Source organism: Tenrec ecaudatus, chromosome 9 (genome assembly GCF_050624435.1).
Source record: "Tenrec ecaudatus isolate mTenEca1 chromosome 9, mTenEca1.hap1, whole genome shotgun sequence".
In the NCBI taxonomy this organism is placed as follows: Eukaryota; Metazoa; Chordata; class Mammalia; order Afrosoricida; family Tenrecidae; genus Tenrec; species Tenrec ecaudatus.
Window position 1 is genome coordinate 57,880,489 of NC_134538.1, and position 16,319 is coordinate 57,896,807.

A 16,319-nucleotide genomic window follows, 5' to 3' on the forward strand; every position below is an offset into this window, starting at 1 on the left:
GGGCCCAAAGAAAACTATTCCAGGCTATTTCTAAGGACGCTCTGACAAGCAGAGGAAGACGAACATAGCCATCCGCAAGCCTGCGCGTGCTTCCTAAAACAAAGCGCATTTGCCAAGAGGGGCCAGTTTCCCTGCCAGAGATGGGCTGACACCGCAGGACCTATGGTGAGCCTCCGGAGACTCAATGCGGAGCCTTAGTGAGGAGAAGGCGAAAACCTTCTGCCAGGGAATTCATTCCGCCCCAGGAAGTGAGTTTTGAAAATTAAGCAAAATGGGCAGAGCAGATAGGAACTCAGACTGTGTTCATTGCCCACTCATAATGAGGCTAAACCACGTGACTAGTTCTGAATTATAAGTAGGGAAAACTTGCTTATGGGTTGAAGGGGCGGGGGGCGCAAAGCCAGGCTAATCCATTCTAAGTCTATGTTGGGTCACAACTTGTTTTAAATTTAGATTGAGGCAGGCCTGTTAGCATGCCTGCCCTTGTCTTTAACCAGCGCTCCTCTCCATGGCTCTCCTGGGCGACACAGCCCCCGGTCCCCCCTCCGCACCTCTGCACGCTGACTTGGCAAGTCTGCCTTCTCTGCTGGCTCCTGGTGTCTGCTCGCTCAAAGGCTGGGGTGATTCTAGCACACGCTGACCTCCGGCTTGGTTTCACTATTGCCCACTCAACATTCTATCTGATCTCTTAGTTTCTCACCAGGCCATGCCTCGCTCTCCAGGCGGCACTGAGACCAACGCTGGCCGACTAATTCCACGGCACAGAGCGTGGAGCCCTGCGACTGGAGCGTCCCAACCTCTTGACTCTCGAAATCTTCCCTCCAGCGACGCCAGGCGTCCGAGGGTGGTCCATCAAGTTAACGCACTCAGAGGGCAGCGCAAAGTTGGAGGTGGGCGTCTACCCGGGGGCCCCTTAGGAAACGCCAGGTCCTCTGCATGTGGAGAAGCAGTCAACGGAAAGTCTACAGAGGAAAGGCCCAGTTGGACACGGATTGGGTTCTGGGTTGGCGTTGCCCGGATGGCGATTGGGTTGGTTTATTACTGATACGAACTGGTGGGTGTTTGCGTTTTGTTTTTCTACGTTTCCTGCAGCTGTACGCATCCTAAAACCAAGCACAAAGTACAGGAGCCTCATCATGGTAAGTCCTCCATGAACAACAGCAGCCGCAGACGGGATTACTCTTGCTACTCCGGGCAGTGGCAGGACTTACTCTGTTTGTGGAGAAGCAGCAGTCCTCCCATCACAGGCTGCCTTTCCAGACCATTTAGCCCTGGTCCAACTTGCTAAGTTGGAGGACACAACCCAGTGTAAACTTCCTCACGGTAGCACTGGAAACAGCAGGGGCAGCTCCCGGCTGATCCTAGCCTAGAGAGCCCAGCCCTCTTCCTCAGTGATGCTTTCTCCCGGTTGGCTATTACCCAGGAAGAGGCTTCTCTACAAGTAGAACCGTAGTGTCCCCAGCCCTCAGGCGGGGCTCTAGCTTTCAGAAAGGTGTGCTGAGCACCCCACATTTCCATAGGCCGACATCTCTCCCAAGCCCCAGCACTGCTCTGGGTGCTGCAGTCTGGACTGGGCTTTGACTGCAAGCAGGAGGTTCCGGGCTTGAGTCTTACTCCAACATCCCCAAAGTTTGAACGCTGGAATACAGTGAAGGGCAGGGGAAGCAGGAGGGTTTGGTGTCATCTAGCCTCAATTTAATCTCCTGATTGTCTAACTGGCTGTGTGTTACTTGGGCCAAAGTATTTCTTCAAACTGGGTCTAGGTTTCCTCAAACGTAAACAATTTCTTCCTTTCGGGGCAATGCAGAGCTTTGAGAGCTAAATGCTAAGAGTTGCTAAAGCAGAGAGAATCCCCTAGGTCTTGGACACTACCCCCTGATAAATGATTCACTTTAAAGCCTTTTCCTTGCCCACCCCGGAGGGGGGTGAGAAGCCAGTCTCCACAGTTGCTGATGCTGCTTACAGTCACATGAGTCAGACCCACAAAAGACTCTAGTTCAACCCTTGCCCGAGTCTCTCATTCTGAGAAATTCTTAAGTCCTTCATTCGCCGAGCACTTTTCCTCTCCTGCCTGCTCTGTGGGGGAGAGGACGCAGTGGAGAGGACCCAGGCCCTGTCCTTGGGGACTGGCACAAAGAAAGGCAGAGGACAGCGTGGGGATGAGCCAAGAGCAGCTCTGATGAGGGGGTTTGAGAATCCATGGATAGAACTCAGGGCATCTGCGGGCAGCCTGCTTTGCTGTGTTTCCAAAAATGCAGCCGCTCCCTGCAACTCTCTCTGGTCCTTAAAGAGGATCCACAGCGAGGAGGGAATCCACTCATCCACATGGGGGGTTCTGGGTGGTTAAGAAACAGCACCATATGCCTCAGCCATCTTTCATTGTTTCTTACTTTCTTCTTGCTCGAGCCTCACATCATCTGTCCACTCTACAGGGAGGAGCCCAGGTCGAAGGACAAGTGCACGAGACGACACAACAAAGCAGCCGATTTTTAGAAAACGACTATTGTCACTTTAGAAAGGTCGACAACAACTCTTTTGGAAAAGCCATATTGAACTCTGGACCCTCAGAGAAGGTTCAGTCAGTGTAATCTTTCTGCCTCACAAACATGACAGCATCCACATCTGATATTTCACGTGAGACTTTTCTAGATGCCTGTATAAACTAAATTTCTAAGTCCCACACACCAAAACTCCTCTTTGGCTTTGGATCACTGTTCTACTAAAGGTTGCGCTCCTTTGGATACGAGGTCCTGTAACCCATCTAGGAGCGCCCACATGCCGGGACGCTGGCAGGCACAGGCAGTAATAATGAACTACACCCCTAGGGGGCACAGTCTTCAAGGGTCCATCTATCCTGGGGGCCGTGCACACAGGTCATTTTCTACCTGCACGTGTGTTTGCTCTAGCTGACACAGTGGTTTGGGAATATTTAAACATATACAAAATCGAGAAAATTCTTTTTTTTCAAGTGTGAATTCTAGTCTCTTTTGACCCATCAAAAGATGTGGCGAGCCATCTTCCTGGACACAATCAGCTGGAACTGAACAGGGTGGAATCCAATGGGGACTGTTCCTGCCAGGTTTATGGATCCCACATGGGAGCCTGCACCTGCACCTACCATTGTTTCCTACCATCCCTACTCCCAGGATGCAGGAGCCCTTACAGGTGACTCCGCGGGGACAGGTTCGGTCACTGAAAACTGGTGAAAGCAAGGCTGTACTAAGGAGCCTATTCTTACTTCCGCGCAGCCCTGGTGGCATAATGATTACATACTGGGCTGTGATATGCAAGGTCAGCAGCTTGAAACGAGGCTTTCTACGCTCATAATCAGTTAGTCTATGAAATTCACGGGGACAATTCGACCCTGTCCTCTACAATCACCATGAGTCGGCACTGGCTCAATGGCAGTGTGGAAGGCCCCCTTGGCCTAAGCACCCGGCTTCTTTATCCCATAACAACTGTGATGGTGAATTTTATGTGTTGACCAGGCTTGGCTATGGCACGCTGATATTTGGTCAAACATTAGTTTAGATCCTGCTACAGTGCATTTATAGGTGACTAGATGGTTTATGTACAGCAGATTAACTCTATATAATTTAAGTGGGCTTTGTCCGTCCCATAGAGGACCGAAGAGCAACACTGGAGGTTTCCCTGGGGAGGGGAGGAGGGGATTCCAACTCCAGAGTCTATATGGCCATTCTGCAAAAAAAATTTCCTGCCTCCTCTACTGCCTACCCTATCAATCTGGGACAAAATGCTGAATCTGCAGCCTGTTGTCTGACCTATGGGTTTTAGACTTACCATCCTCCATCATCATGTGGGTCGATTCCTCAATATCTCTGTGTCTGTATGATTGTGTGTGTTTACGTATGTATTATATATGCATGAATCAACCAATCATCTTAGTGGTTATGTTCCTCTGAAAGACCCTAAGACACCAGCAGATTACGAAAAACAGTTAAATGCCTTGAGGAGAGGCTAACCCATCATCTTCATCCTTTCATCTGATTTCCTATGTACGACAGGCCCTAACCTCGTTTCTAAGAAATAAGAGTCACACAATCGTTGCCACTGAGAAGCACCTTCACAGGGATGGAGATGGAACTGCAGTGGTGAGAGCTCCCAACACACTCCTGCTGTGGACAGGCAGGCAGGAGCAGCTGTCTCTCCGCCCCCTGCTTTACAGCCTCACCTCCTAGCTGGTCCCCCACGGGAGCCCTTCTCTAAGCAGTGAGTCCAAAGACAGCCCAGTGCCCACTGCTTTATCTTGCAGACAATGAAGCAGGGGGCTGAAGACAGCTGCTGTCTGCCGAATGCCACTCAATTGCCTGGTAGGGATGGGTGCACTGGCTCCCCGTGCAGCCAGCACATGGGCTCTGGGAAGGCGAAGTCACGATGTGCTCTCCAACAGCCTCCCTGCATCTGGCACAGTTGACGCTGCCAGGCTGTGGCTCCCAGCCAGGACAGAGAACTCCTGTTGGCTTGCATGTTTTTGGTGTACAGGGGTGAAGCAGGGTCAACTATAACCTGACACTAGGTCTGGGGTGTCCTGGGGCTGGGGTAGAGGCACAGAAGTCCAGTGGGCTGTGCACAATCCCTTCCCTCCCAGACAGGTGTCACCACAGCTGGGGCTAGGAACACAAGAGGGGAGGGCCTGCGAGGTCAGATCCTACAGCACAGCACTTACAGGGGTTCCTGGGCGAGGACTTAGCCAGGAGCAGGCTCAAGCTGGCAGGGTCCCTGAACTCGGGGAGGAATCAAGAGCCTCGGAGGTCTGAGAAGATCGGGTAGACAGTGGGAAGAGGTCAGACAGACAGAATGATGCGAGAGGCTAATGGCAGGCTTCTGATCCACGGGAAGTGTTTCCTTTGAATTTAGCCTTTCCCAGCTTGGAAATTAGATAAAATACAGCAATTTTCATGACCACAAAGGCTGAGTTTGCTCAGGCAAGCGCCAGAATATCCTGAGCTGAGGTGACAGCACTTGGCGGGATAATGAGGCTGTGAAGGATTGGGGGGTGGGGGGTAAGATGGGGGGCACCCAGTGTAGGAGAATCTGGAGCCTGCCTGATGCCACTCCGCTGTGACACCTCTCATGTGGAGGATGCTGGTTAGTGACTGAAGGTTTCCTGGCTCTTCTGGGTAGAACTTGCTACTTTCACCAGCCTTTTTTATTTTACCAAACATATCGTTTGTGCCTCTGCTTTGGGTAGCTCATGTCTCTATTCCTTGGCAGCAGGGCCTTGGGCAAAAGTAAGACTTCTCCTTTCACATAAATGCTTGGATCCCGACTTTTCCCTCCCTGAACTCCTTCCTCCATCATGAACCCGTTCACTAATGATCACTATGTAATAAAGAGGCTCTGGCTTGGTGACTGAATCCAACACTTCCCCGAACGCATGACACTCTGTTCTGTTCATGGGCTGACTCGTTTTTTCCCAGGGCAAGAGGTGGCTTCACAAAGGCCTAATACATGGGGTACACTTGAGCTATTTTTACACCCCTTTGAACTCTTGACTGGATGCTGCTTCAGTGTTATTTCCTCTGGCTTTCAATGAAAGGAAAAAGCACACCAGACTTTTCTTTCCTTTCCTCAAGCAAGCAGTGGCGCCCAAACTATCTCGCTCGCCAAACCTGTGGCCTTTGAGCTGGCTCCAACCTATAGTGACACCCCCCCCCCCCCGCAGCCACCCGCCCCCTGGGCCAGAGCAGAACTGCTCCGTAGGCTTTCTAAGGCGCTAATCTTAATGAAAACAGATGGGCTGGTGGGTTAGAACTGCTGACCCTTAGCTTAGCAGCTATGTGCTTAATCATTATGCCACGAGGCTTCCCTTTTGTTGCACACCAGAATCGCACAATATCACTCTTATCTGGAGGCTTCAGGAGCCATATCCAGGTTGCCCAGCAGTCACAGTCAGAACCTGGTACGGGGAAGACCCTAAAGCAGCGGCTGTGCAGTCTGCTGCTGTCCCGGGAATGCCAGAGGAACCTTTAACAAAGACATCTGCACGCTCAGCTGTAGGGGGTTCCACTCTAGGGGTGGGCTTTCCCTCTGCGGAGGCTCCGGAGGAAGGTCCTTGTCCCTTTTAAGGGTTGGTTCCAAGGCGCTCTTCTTGTGGTGTGCTACCTCCCTTCCCCCAACTCTCCTCAGGCTTCCCTCTGCCTGATGGACTCTGCGGGAAGCCCACCTACACGAACACTCACTACCATGAAAAAGAACACCATCCCCCAATGGTCTAGGGGGCTTGGGCTTACAACACATATTCCTAGGGGCCACAATCCAATCCGTAACAAGCAGGTAAATAAAATGAAAAAGAAACAGTGACTCTTTAATGGGCTACATTCGAAGGACCTTCCTGCTCTTGCTGGTCTTTTGAGACTTCAGCCACCAGAAACTCAGATGCCAAAGCAACATGGTCACCGGGTACAGACTCTGCTCCCAGGAAACCCACCAGCAGGCAAAATCCCAAAGGATCTTTGTTCTGCTAGCGAAGTGAGTGTGTGCATGGAGGTGGAAGCCAGTTTCTCTCGCCGGCTGCCGAGAGGGCCAGATATTTTCATGGTTTTATTTTTGGGCAACTTTGTAAACAACTCCGTGACAAGCCCACAGATAGCTTGTGGAGATCCTTGTGTGGTGCCGAAGGTCACCAGGGAGGTAGACAGCCCAGATGGACGCAAGCATGTGACCAGAGCCAGGGGCCCGCCAGAGCTGGCTCCCTCACCAGGGACGCTGACCTCACCGGCTCAGTTTGATAGCGCTGCCACCCTGGGCCCTGGCCCGGTGTGAGGTCAGACGACAGCCACTGGGAAGGGAGCAGATGTTAGTGTGCGAGCCCGCAGGGAGCGAGACACAGAGCAGAAGAGGACAGGTACACACACGGAGGGAGCGGGAGAGGAGACTGCCACTGTTGGGAATGTGAAAAACAAAAAACAAGAGAGAGACGTCTCAAGTGCTTGGGGGCAGCCCCCTAAGGAGAGACAGGTCCCTCTCAGTTTTGCCGCCTATCCCCTGGTGTTACTGATTGCATTGTATCCCCAACCCGAAATGTCGGCTGCAGATCCTCATGTAACCCTTTCCCCGGATGCTCGCTAGCCGCGTCGGAAATAGGGACTCGGGTTGCTCCAGCCAGTGGCTTGTGAGATAAGGCGGAGGCACGAAGGCATGCATGAAGGAAGCTGAGCGCCACACCACGTGAGGAGTGCCGAGGAACCTGCGACCGGAAGCTGAGGACACGAAGATCTTCGCCCAGGACTGACACAGAAATACTTGCCCCTAGAGCCAGTGAATTGGGACTTCTGGCCCCCTCAGCTGTGCAAGTATACATTGGTGTGCATTGCAGCCCATAGTGTTTGTTACAGCAGCACGAAGACACGACGACATTGTGTCACTCACCACCACACTCATGCATCCTCCTCACCCTCCAAGCTCTGGACCCCTGACAGGTTCTGCCCCAGCCCCAACCACGCCCCTGCAGCTCGACAATGCACGCTGACCGGCTGACCCCCAGCGCGACAAGTTATACCTCGTCACCCTCCAGTTCCACCGCTGATGTTAGGGCAGCTTCTAGCTCTGTGACTTATACCGAGTCACGTCCTGGCTGCACCCCTTACAGCTGGCCTCCGTTCCCTCAGCTGCATCACGCAGACAGCACCTGCGCCAAACTCACAGGGCTGTTTGGAGTTAATAAAAGAGCTACAGAAACAAATCGTTCAATAACTGTAAGGGGCTGTTGTGGGGCATAATTGGGGCTCCCTGTAAGGGTGTCCCATCATATCATCAGGCCCTGCCAATGAGGGGGACGAGCTCACAGCCCATTTCTCTGTCCAGGAGCCTGGCCGGTTAACCCACTGGCGATGTGTTTTTCGTCAAGTTGTTCAAACTCTCTGAACCCCAGTGTCCTCAAACAAGGCTACCAAGATGAAGATCCACACCCCATAGGAGAAAACAGCGTCTCAAAGGCGGCGATCACCTCTGGGTTAAGAGAAAATGCGTGTCCTTTGAGCAGACCATATTCAAAATCGAGACACGACATGAAACTCTGAAAACTACCATGAGCAAACGAAGTTCCGGTGTTTGGAAGATGCCAGATATTTAATACCACATTTGTCGGGATCGGGAAGATGATCTGCTGGCGTATTACTCAGAGACCTAAAATTAATCTGTAAGTATGACACCATCCCTTATCATTTTTCTAAGACTCTTTCTGAAACAGACACATCCCCACCTTCAACATTGGAATTCCCGCCACTAAAACAGCCTTCTAAGGCAACAATATAAGAGCTAACCAAGAAAAGCACCATCCTGAGCCTCTTCCTCCTCCTCCTCCTCCTCCTCCTCCTCCTCCTCCTCCTCCCAGCAATCAGTGGACACATCCTTGAGACCCCACAGCCCGGCAGCCAGCGCGCATGCTCACCTGCTTCGTGGTGCACTGACTGGGAGGCAAGGAGCCAGGGGAGAGGACCGGGGAGCTCCCAGCAGCGCAGAGCTCGGGGAAGGGGTTAGGGATTGCTGGCAGAGACGAGGTCCGGAGCTGCTGGTCTTCTTCCTGAAGGCGTCTGGGAGGAAAGAGGAAGTGCGTGCTCGTGAAAAGCTGCGATCCACAGACCCCCAACCTGTGGCGCTTCCCTCCCCCACAAACACCCCAGAGGAGCAGGTGGTGAGCGGGCCAGGGCGCTGCTCTCAATGTCTCAGTTGAGTTGTGTTCAAGGAAGACCTGATGGGTGAAGAGCTGTTGAGAGCGCTCTTGGGGAACGCTAATCTTCAGGGACCTTGAAGGGAATATTTAACCAAATGAAAAGACACAGAGAGGAGTCCTATGTATGTGCGCACCTGAATTCTGGAGGGGATACTTATATATATATAAATGCTTGTTGATACTGAATTCATTGGAAAGAATTGCTCATGTACCTATTTTCCCTACAGCACGAAAGACTGTATTGGTATCACCTCCAGGCTGCCCACTATACCAACAGCGAGAGTCACGTCTGAAACCTGTGAGCGCTCCTCCTTCCTCTTCCTTTCTCTGGGGCCACCTGCCCCCTCCTCCCGAGAAAGCAAAACCTACTACACACAAAACTAAGTAAACCATACTCCACACGGCAAACCAGACACCATTACGAAATCACAGAAAACCAAGATCTAAGTCAAAGCAAAAACAATGCGACCGCCTATGGTAACCCTCATGAAGGTCATGGCCGACATATCGCTGACACATTCTCAGGGCTTCCCTCTAAAGGGCACCTCCACGCTCCATATGTGAGGGCAGATTTGGGGCTCAGCCTTTAGACCCCACCTCAAGGAAAGAGGGGGCAAACATGAGCTGCAGTGATTGGGCCTTTGTCACGGCTTAGCGTTTGCCCTGACGTCCTCACTGGAATACGCCATACAAACCCTGCAAGCAGGTGGGATCTTTACACAGCGTGGTAACAAAACAAACAAAACAGGGATCCATTCACTCACAGTCAGGATTCTCTTAAGCTAGGCCTGCCTGCAGTAGCCACTAAATCAAACCAATACCGGGCGGCTGAGCTCTTCCAGCTCTGACAGCTAGCGTGTGAACAGTAAGGCCCATGTCACACACCCACTGTGCCCTATGGAAACCTTTTACCTTCCCTGGTCCATCCAGACCCTAGCTGCTCTGTTTCTTCAGGCCTCGTTCAATAAGGAGCAGCCCTCTGTCTCACCCCCATTCCTCTAGGGCTACGTCAGTAGGCAATGATCCATTCTCTCTCCCATCCCAACTCCCCGTTCACAAAGAAGACCCCTTCTTTGCTGCTTAGGTCTTATACTCTATACTGTCTTTAAAAGGGGGACAGGATCTAAAACCCCAAGAGTGAGGCCGGAGGAGGGTCCACGTTGCTAGGGGACAAAATATCCCTCTTGAGAACAGATATTCATTCTCAGCACTCAGGACCCTCCACTGGGCCTCCATCTCCCAGAGCCTCTGGCAGCCTCACCCTGTGGCCATGGTGGATTACATCCCGCCTCCTGGGATGGAGTCAGTATCAGGCTCCCAGTTGGCCTCGCTGGTTTGGTCAACTCCCACTCATTGGCCCCAGGGATAGTGAGACTCTCAGGAATCAGGACAACTGGTTACTAAAAAGGAAAACATTCTACACCTCACGTGTTGTGTTTTCATAGGCGCTATGCCACCAAAGAATGGCATTTTGTGATGTGAATGTTTTACCTTTTTGTTCTTAGCAACAAAAACGGATTGTCAAGGAGGGCTTGTTTTATCAATCCACAAGAATGGCCAAGAAATGAATGAGACACCAGGAAATGGGAAATAACAAAAAACACACCAACGCCACTGCTCACACAGGATGAGGTGTGAAGCAGATGAGAGCCACACGACAGAATCTTGACGATATACCAGAAAGTCTCTTTTCACTGATAACAAATAACACTCTTCCTCCAACAGCTTCTGCCTTGACGAGACATCCACACGGAGTCTGACACTTGTTAAATACAAGAGGGAGGAGATAGAGCCAACAGTATTTTCATTCATTCCAGGCTACAGCCTCTAACCAAGAACCACATGCTAAAGACAGACTTCTTTTTTGTTTTGACTTAGGCTTCTTTTCATTTGAACATCTTACAATGTTATATATCGACTTAATAGTTTGACTTAAGTCAATATATTGGCTTGTTTGACTTAATAATAGTTCCAAATAATAGAGCAAAACTAACGAGTATTACACAAAGTCGAGAAACGCCATGCTACTCCATTTCCACATTTCCCTTTGCCCCTTCGTACTTCTTCACGAACTAGCTCAACTGTGATGTTGCTTGGGAAGCTGTGTCTACCTTCTCCAAACGTCTGCCATGTCCTGGCCATGCCATGTAGCTATCATAATAATTTGTAAAGTATCAAGGGTACATGAGGGAGCGGTGAGGAAGGGGACACAAATGAGAGCTGATACCAAGGGCTCAAGTGGAAAGAAAATGTTTGAGAATGATGAAGGCAACAAATGTAGAAATGTGCGACACAATGGATGTGTGTATGAATTGTGATAAGAGTTGTACAAGCCCCGAATAAAATGTTTTTTTTTTTAAAAAAAACTAGCTCTCCAATTTATGCTTCCACTTAATCACACTTCAGGGTGTCACCAACTCCACGCTGCTCCTAACCAACCAATCCGTCTGGCACGCGCAGCCAGCCTACCCAAACTCCACGTCCAACCCCATCATTCCCCAAATCAGAAACGTCCCCTCTCTTCTCACTCTGAGTGGGGCACGTAGCCCTTCACGATCTACATGAAACTTCTCGGGGCATCTCTGCTGCTCAGACTCTCGTTCTTCATTTCCGACCTCCTGTTCTGAGCTTTACTATGCTCCAGGTTCCTTCCTCAGCATCCCTAGCCAGTCCCTGCCACTCTCTTCCGGGCCCGCGCATGACAGTCAGTCCACAGGACGCAGACTCACAGAGACCGTTTTCAATCAAAACCAGGACATGGTGCGCAGGTGTTGTTTCTTGCCCTGGCCGCCGTGGTGGCCCATGCTTTCCGGAAGGTGGTGCTTCTTTTCCTCCCCGCCTTCCCTGAAGAGCCTGAGCCCTGTGCTCTCTGCGCCTGTCACACATCTGCTCCCTTCAAGGGACCTGAATGGCCCTTCTTTTTCAATGACCATCAAGTTTGGGAAACAAACGGAAACATGAAGGCGCAAGTTGCAGAAGGGATAGGATGAGGGTAGACGGGATATGGTTCCCAAAGTTCTCTGAAGGGCAGGCCTGGCTCCCTCAAAGAGGGCGATGGCCTGCTGTGTCGGGAAAAGTCTCGGTGGCCACGTACTTCCCACACTCTCTCTCCTTAACTGTCTCTTTCTCTCCTCCACTTTCACTTTCATCTAAATGTCGTCCTAATAATCCTCCACGATCATCCTGCATTCTTTGAGGAAATCCACTGACATTATGCTTTTGGAATCCCCCCTAACAGCCATTACCTTCTGACCTGACCTGCCTGGAACTGACCGGACCCAGCAGACACCAGCAGAAGCACAAGATCTGATTGGACCTTTCCGTGACGGCACGCTAACGAGACTGAGACAGTACCGGAGAGGACACATGTTTGCATTACACATTTCATTTGGAATGAATCCATGCATGTGTGAAACCTGGATTTTTCTTATCATACTTGTTGAATTTATGGTGAGGTTCAACACTGAAGAAGATATGCTTTCTACTCAGACTCCCCAGGAGAAGGTTTTCATGTGCAAGTTCTACAGTAGGGTCTGAGATTCTGATTTCTAACAAGTCCCAACAATGCCACTGCTATTGGTCCAGGAATGGCTCTTTGAGCCTCACTAGGTCATATCATGCATACTCACGTATAAGTCGAGTTTTTCAGCACATTTTAAGAGAGTTTTTGTGGTGAAATTAGGTGCCTTGGCTGATATTCAGGCCAGCTTATACTTGAGTATATATGGTATTTCTTTATTTCTCAGAGTAGAGATTTTCCTCCAGTGCTCTTCCCAACCATCCACCTAGCTCACTGTCTGGCATATATCCCGTGCTCAATAAAAGGCATCTCACCTAAGCCAGGTAACAAACTGAGCACAAATGCTGTGACCCAGAGGGCAGGCCCATGTGTTTTCAGTTTACCCACTATTAAATTAGGAGCCCTGGTGGCGTAGTGGATACGAGTTGGGCTTCAATCTCCAAGGTCAGCGATGCAAAACCCCTAGCTGCTCTTTGTGAGAAAGACAGCGATCTCTACTTCTACAAAGAGTGGTTACTAAACCGAGGGCATTGCAGAGATGGGTAGAGACGATCAAAGGCGTGACTCGGACCTGAACAATGAAAACTTTGGCAGTTGATGCCCCTCCTCTGGTGCATGCTGGACCTGATCTGGTTTTCAACATTTTCTGTATTTTTGGTTTGTTCATATTAGGGTGTATCTCAGAGGTGTTATGTCATTGGGGTCACACTCAGAAAGTTTGCTCAATGTTTTCTATGGTTCAGTCTATGAAACCTGGGCTCAATGAACCTATAGGAACAGCAAGCACTGTAAGGGTTTCAGTGGGGAGACACAGTAGGAGGGTGGGGATGGGGGTGACAAAAGGGAGACGACGTCGAGGAGTCCAGGAAGAAATAGAATGTTTGAAACTGTGGCAGCAACTGTACAATTCTACTTGGTGTGGCTGAACATATGATATCTATAGATATTTTAATTATATATATTAGATGTTAAGCCAACTTTAAAAATAAACAGTTACAGTCTCTTGACGCCCACAGGGGCAGTTCTACCCAGTCCTCGAGGGTAGCTGTGAATCAGCATCCACTCAAGGGCAGTAAGTTTCGTTTGGCTCGAGACATTAAAATAGAACCGTGTATTTGCCTCTTGATGTCCCAGGGCCTACGCCATCACCTCTGGTTAGGGACTGAGCTGCATCCCTCAAAAAGATGGGCTGAAGTCCTAACCTTCCTGTGAATGTGCCTTTGTTTGAAAACGGGTATTTGAAGAGGTTATCAGGTCACATGGGAAGTAGGGTGGGGGTTGGAATCCCACTTAAGCAGTGTCGTGGTCCAAGAGGAGAGGCAGAGGGAAGCAGCCAGGTGAAGATCCAGCCACACCCCAAGGTACACCTGGGACTTCAAGAAGTGGATGGAGGCGAGACAAGATGTTCTCTGGGAGTCTTCAGAGAGCACCTGATTCAGCTCCACACGAGACAATACATGTCCATTCGTTAAGGCAGGCCGTGTGTGGCTCTTCACGCGCATTCCCTGGAGTAGCACCCACCGTACACCCCCTCAGCATCCTGTTCTGCAAGGCCACTCCCTCTGGGAGGTTCGGTCAGAGTGCCCTATCCCTACCTGACAGCCAAGATATGCACAGGCTGTGAGCGCTGCACCTTCTGCCGAGGGGATGCCTGTGGCTGGAGGGCCCGTGTCCCCACGGTCAGCAGCGGGCTGCGGGCATGCCGGCCATTCTGAAGGAGGGGCACCGTCTCCGACTGCATGCTGCAGGCCGAGTACAGACTCTCCAAGGATGAGTTCATGTCGTTCACCAGCGCTTCCAAATCCACATCATCCTCTGCGCGGCAAAGAGAACAAAGACAAGACGAAAACCTTAGCAAATGCAAAGGGTCTCAACCAAATGGGCGCCGCGGTGATCAGGTGTCGACATGGAGGAGCATAATTGAGTTCCGCGTGCATCTTTATACGGAACAACGTTTATTCGACTCATTTTTATTGGGATTCCAGGAGTGACTCAAAAGTTAAAATTCCACATTTTCAATGGACTCTCGAGGATACGGCTTCAAGGCTCAGCTCATGCACCGGCCTTCCCTGCTCTCACCCCTTTAACCCTCGCCTCACCAGACTTATATCCGCCGTCAGGGTGGGCCAGAAACCGTCAGTGTCTAATATGCCCCACTGCCCGGGGAACCTTTGAGGGGTTGCATGTCCTCAGGGACCCAGACTTGATGAAATCAACATCAGGTAAGGGCGTATTTAAAGGACCAGCACAGACTGAGAAGGGCTGAAGAGCGGAGCAAAAGTGTTCTCTGCAGGCAGGCATAAGACAGGTGTTGCTTTGACTAAAGTTACAAGTGATCAAACAATAAATAACCCTGTGGCCAGATATTAAAATAATGAAAGTGTTGGGCCAATCATGAACGATTACCATGTGATAAGTCATCTGATCACCAGGGAAAATATTCAGGTCAGTAAGACTGCCTTTTGGGACAAACTAGGGTGAAAAGGGGCTAAGTGAGAGAAAGCTGGTTAACAGCAGCTATGAATATGCCCCTTGCCCCTAGGTAGCTAGCTGTACAGTCTTAGAAAAGCCCTTGTGTATAAGACGATACAGCAATAATTCTTAACAATCAAAACTGTGGAAAATAGCTACCAAAGAAAGACAACTGCTGTTGCCATTTCGGTGTTTCATATTTGTTTGTTTGTTTCATGAGACAGCAGTATTTTAATGGAGGAGAAAAAGCACACCTTGTGCTGGAACTCAAAAGTCTGGGCGTTCAGCAGAGTTTCTGAGTGTGTTCATTATGAATGCCACTCTACTATACTCCCATGTAGCTGATAATGTAACAGTTCTTTAATTTAAGCTTTGTAAAATAATTAAGTACACATGCTACTTCTCACTTACCCTATTAACAGCTAAGTAAGTATCTCTATCTTAATGGACCATTTAAGAATCAATACTGGGCGAAGCATAAAGTTCACTGTAATTACAGAATCAATCATCAGTAACACACCAGGTTGGCCTTGACGCCATGTACAGACTGGCTAAGAGAGCACTCCATGCAATTCCATGTTGTTTTTTTAATTACAGCAGTATTTCCTATTAAAAAAAGTTTTAAAAGAAGAAATCTTTCAAATACAATGACTATTGTTTTTATCCTGCTTTATAAATCATACAGCAATACAGCTCATGCGGGGTGCTGAATTTCTTTCAGAAAAATGTCCCAATTCCCTCTGGTGGTTTTCCTTTGTAGTGTTCCCCTAAGTCACTCTGAAGGCTGCTGGCTGTGTCTATTCCAGTGGGCAGCTCACATTGTCTTCCATCCTTCTTCAGTCCCTCTAGGATTTGAAGATGATTTTTACGTGGTTCAAAGTCAATAGAAAGGGAAACTGGATATCAAAACACAAATGATTCATGTCCTCAAAATGCTTTATCTTGTGACATGAATCATCCACACAACTACTTCTACTCTAATACCTAAGTCATACATTTATTAAAGCCAGTTTCACTGGGTTATGAATTGAATCCAATCCCTATATCCAAATGTCTCAAGCCACATGCTTTTCATAGCAATGAGAAGAGCCTAAAAATGTCCTTTTATAGAACAAAATTAAATTTTTCCTATGGGGGGAGTCAATGAATAGTTTATATGTCTAGAAAATATAATCACATATGGATATGATTTTACCTAAACTTAATTAAATTCAAATGAGAACCAATGAGAGAATCTTCCAAACAGGAATCATTCTAGAGAAGATACTTCTTCATAATGTAAGATCAAATGTTTAAAAAAATTGACAAGGATATTAATGAGCTTACACTCAAATTTAGCAAACATTCCATATGACTTATAAACTAGTTAATCACAAAAGAACTCTGCCCCAACTTTATGTATGTGGTCAACGGCCAAATTCTTTTCTAGACCCGTGAACTTTGGGGGACCAATAATCACCCATTTGTGAAAGCCTTCATGCCAGGTAATTAAAGTGGGGGAAGTCAAATGCACAGGGTATTAACAAGATACTTCTGGAAATGAATGTGAAGATTAAGTGTCTATTCAGTGACAACCTCCCTTCCCCTCATGCCAAGCCCACAGGACTCTGTGAGATGCACATCCATCTATTC

The 16,319-nt window shown here is 49.3% G+C and overlaps 1 protein-coding gene across 3 annotated transcripts in view; it reads right to left on the reverse strand.

Moving 5' to 3' along the window:
• GRB10 (growth factor receptor bound protein 10) overlaps positions 1 to 16,319 on the reverse strand; it is a 270,181-nt gene that overhangs the window by 110,555 nt on the left and 143,307 nt on the right. For all 3 annotated transcript variants that reach the window (XM_075558149.1, XM_075558150.1, XM_075558151.1), the window contains 2 exons: positions 13,811 to 14,030; positions 8,414 to 8,555 (listed from right to left, as the gene is read on the reverse strand). In XM_075558149.1, the coding sequence (XP_075414264.1) occupies positions 8,414 to 8,555; positions 13,811 to 14,030 (362 nt within the window). The remainder of the gene's footprint in view (positions 1 to 8,413; positions 8,556 to 13,810; positions 14,031 to 16,319) is intronic.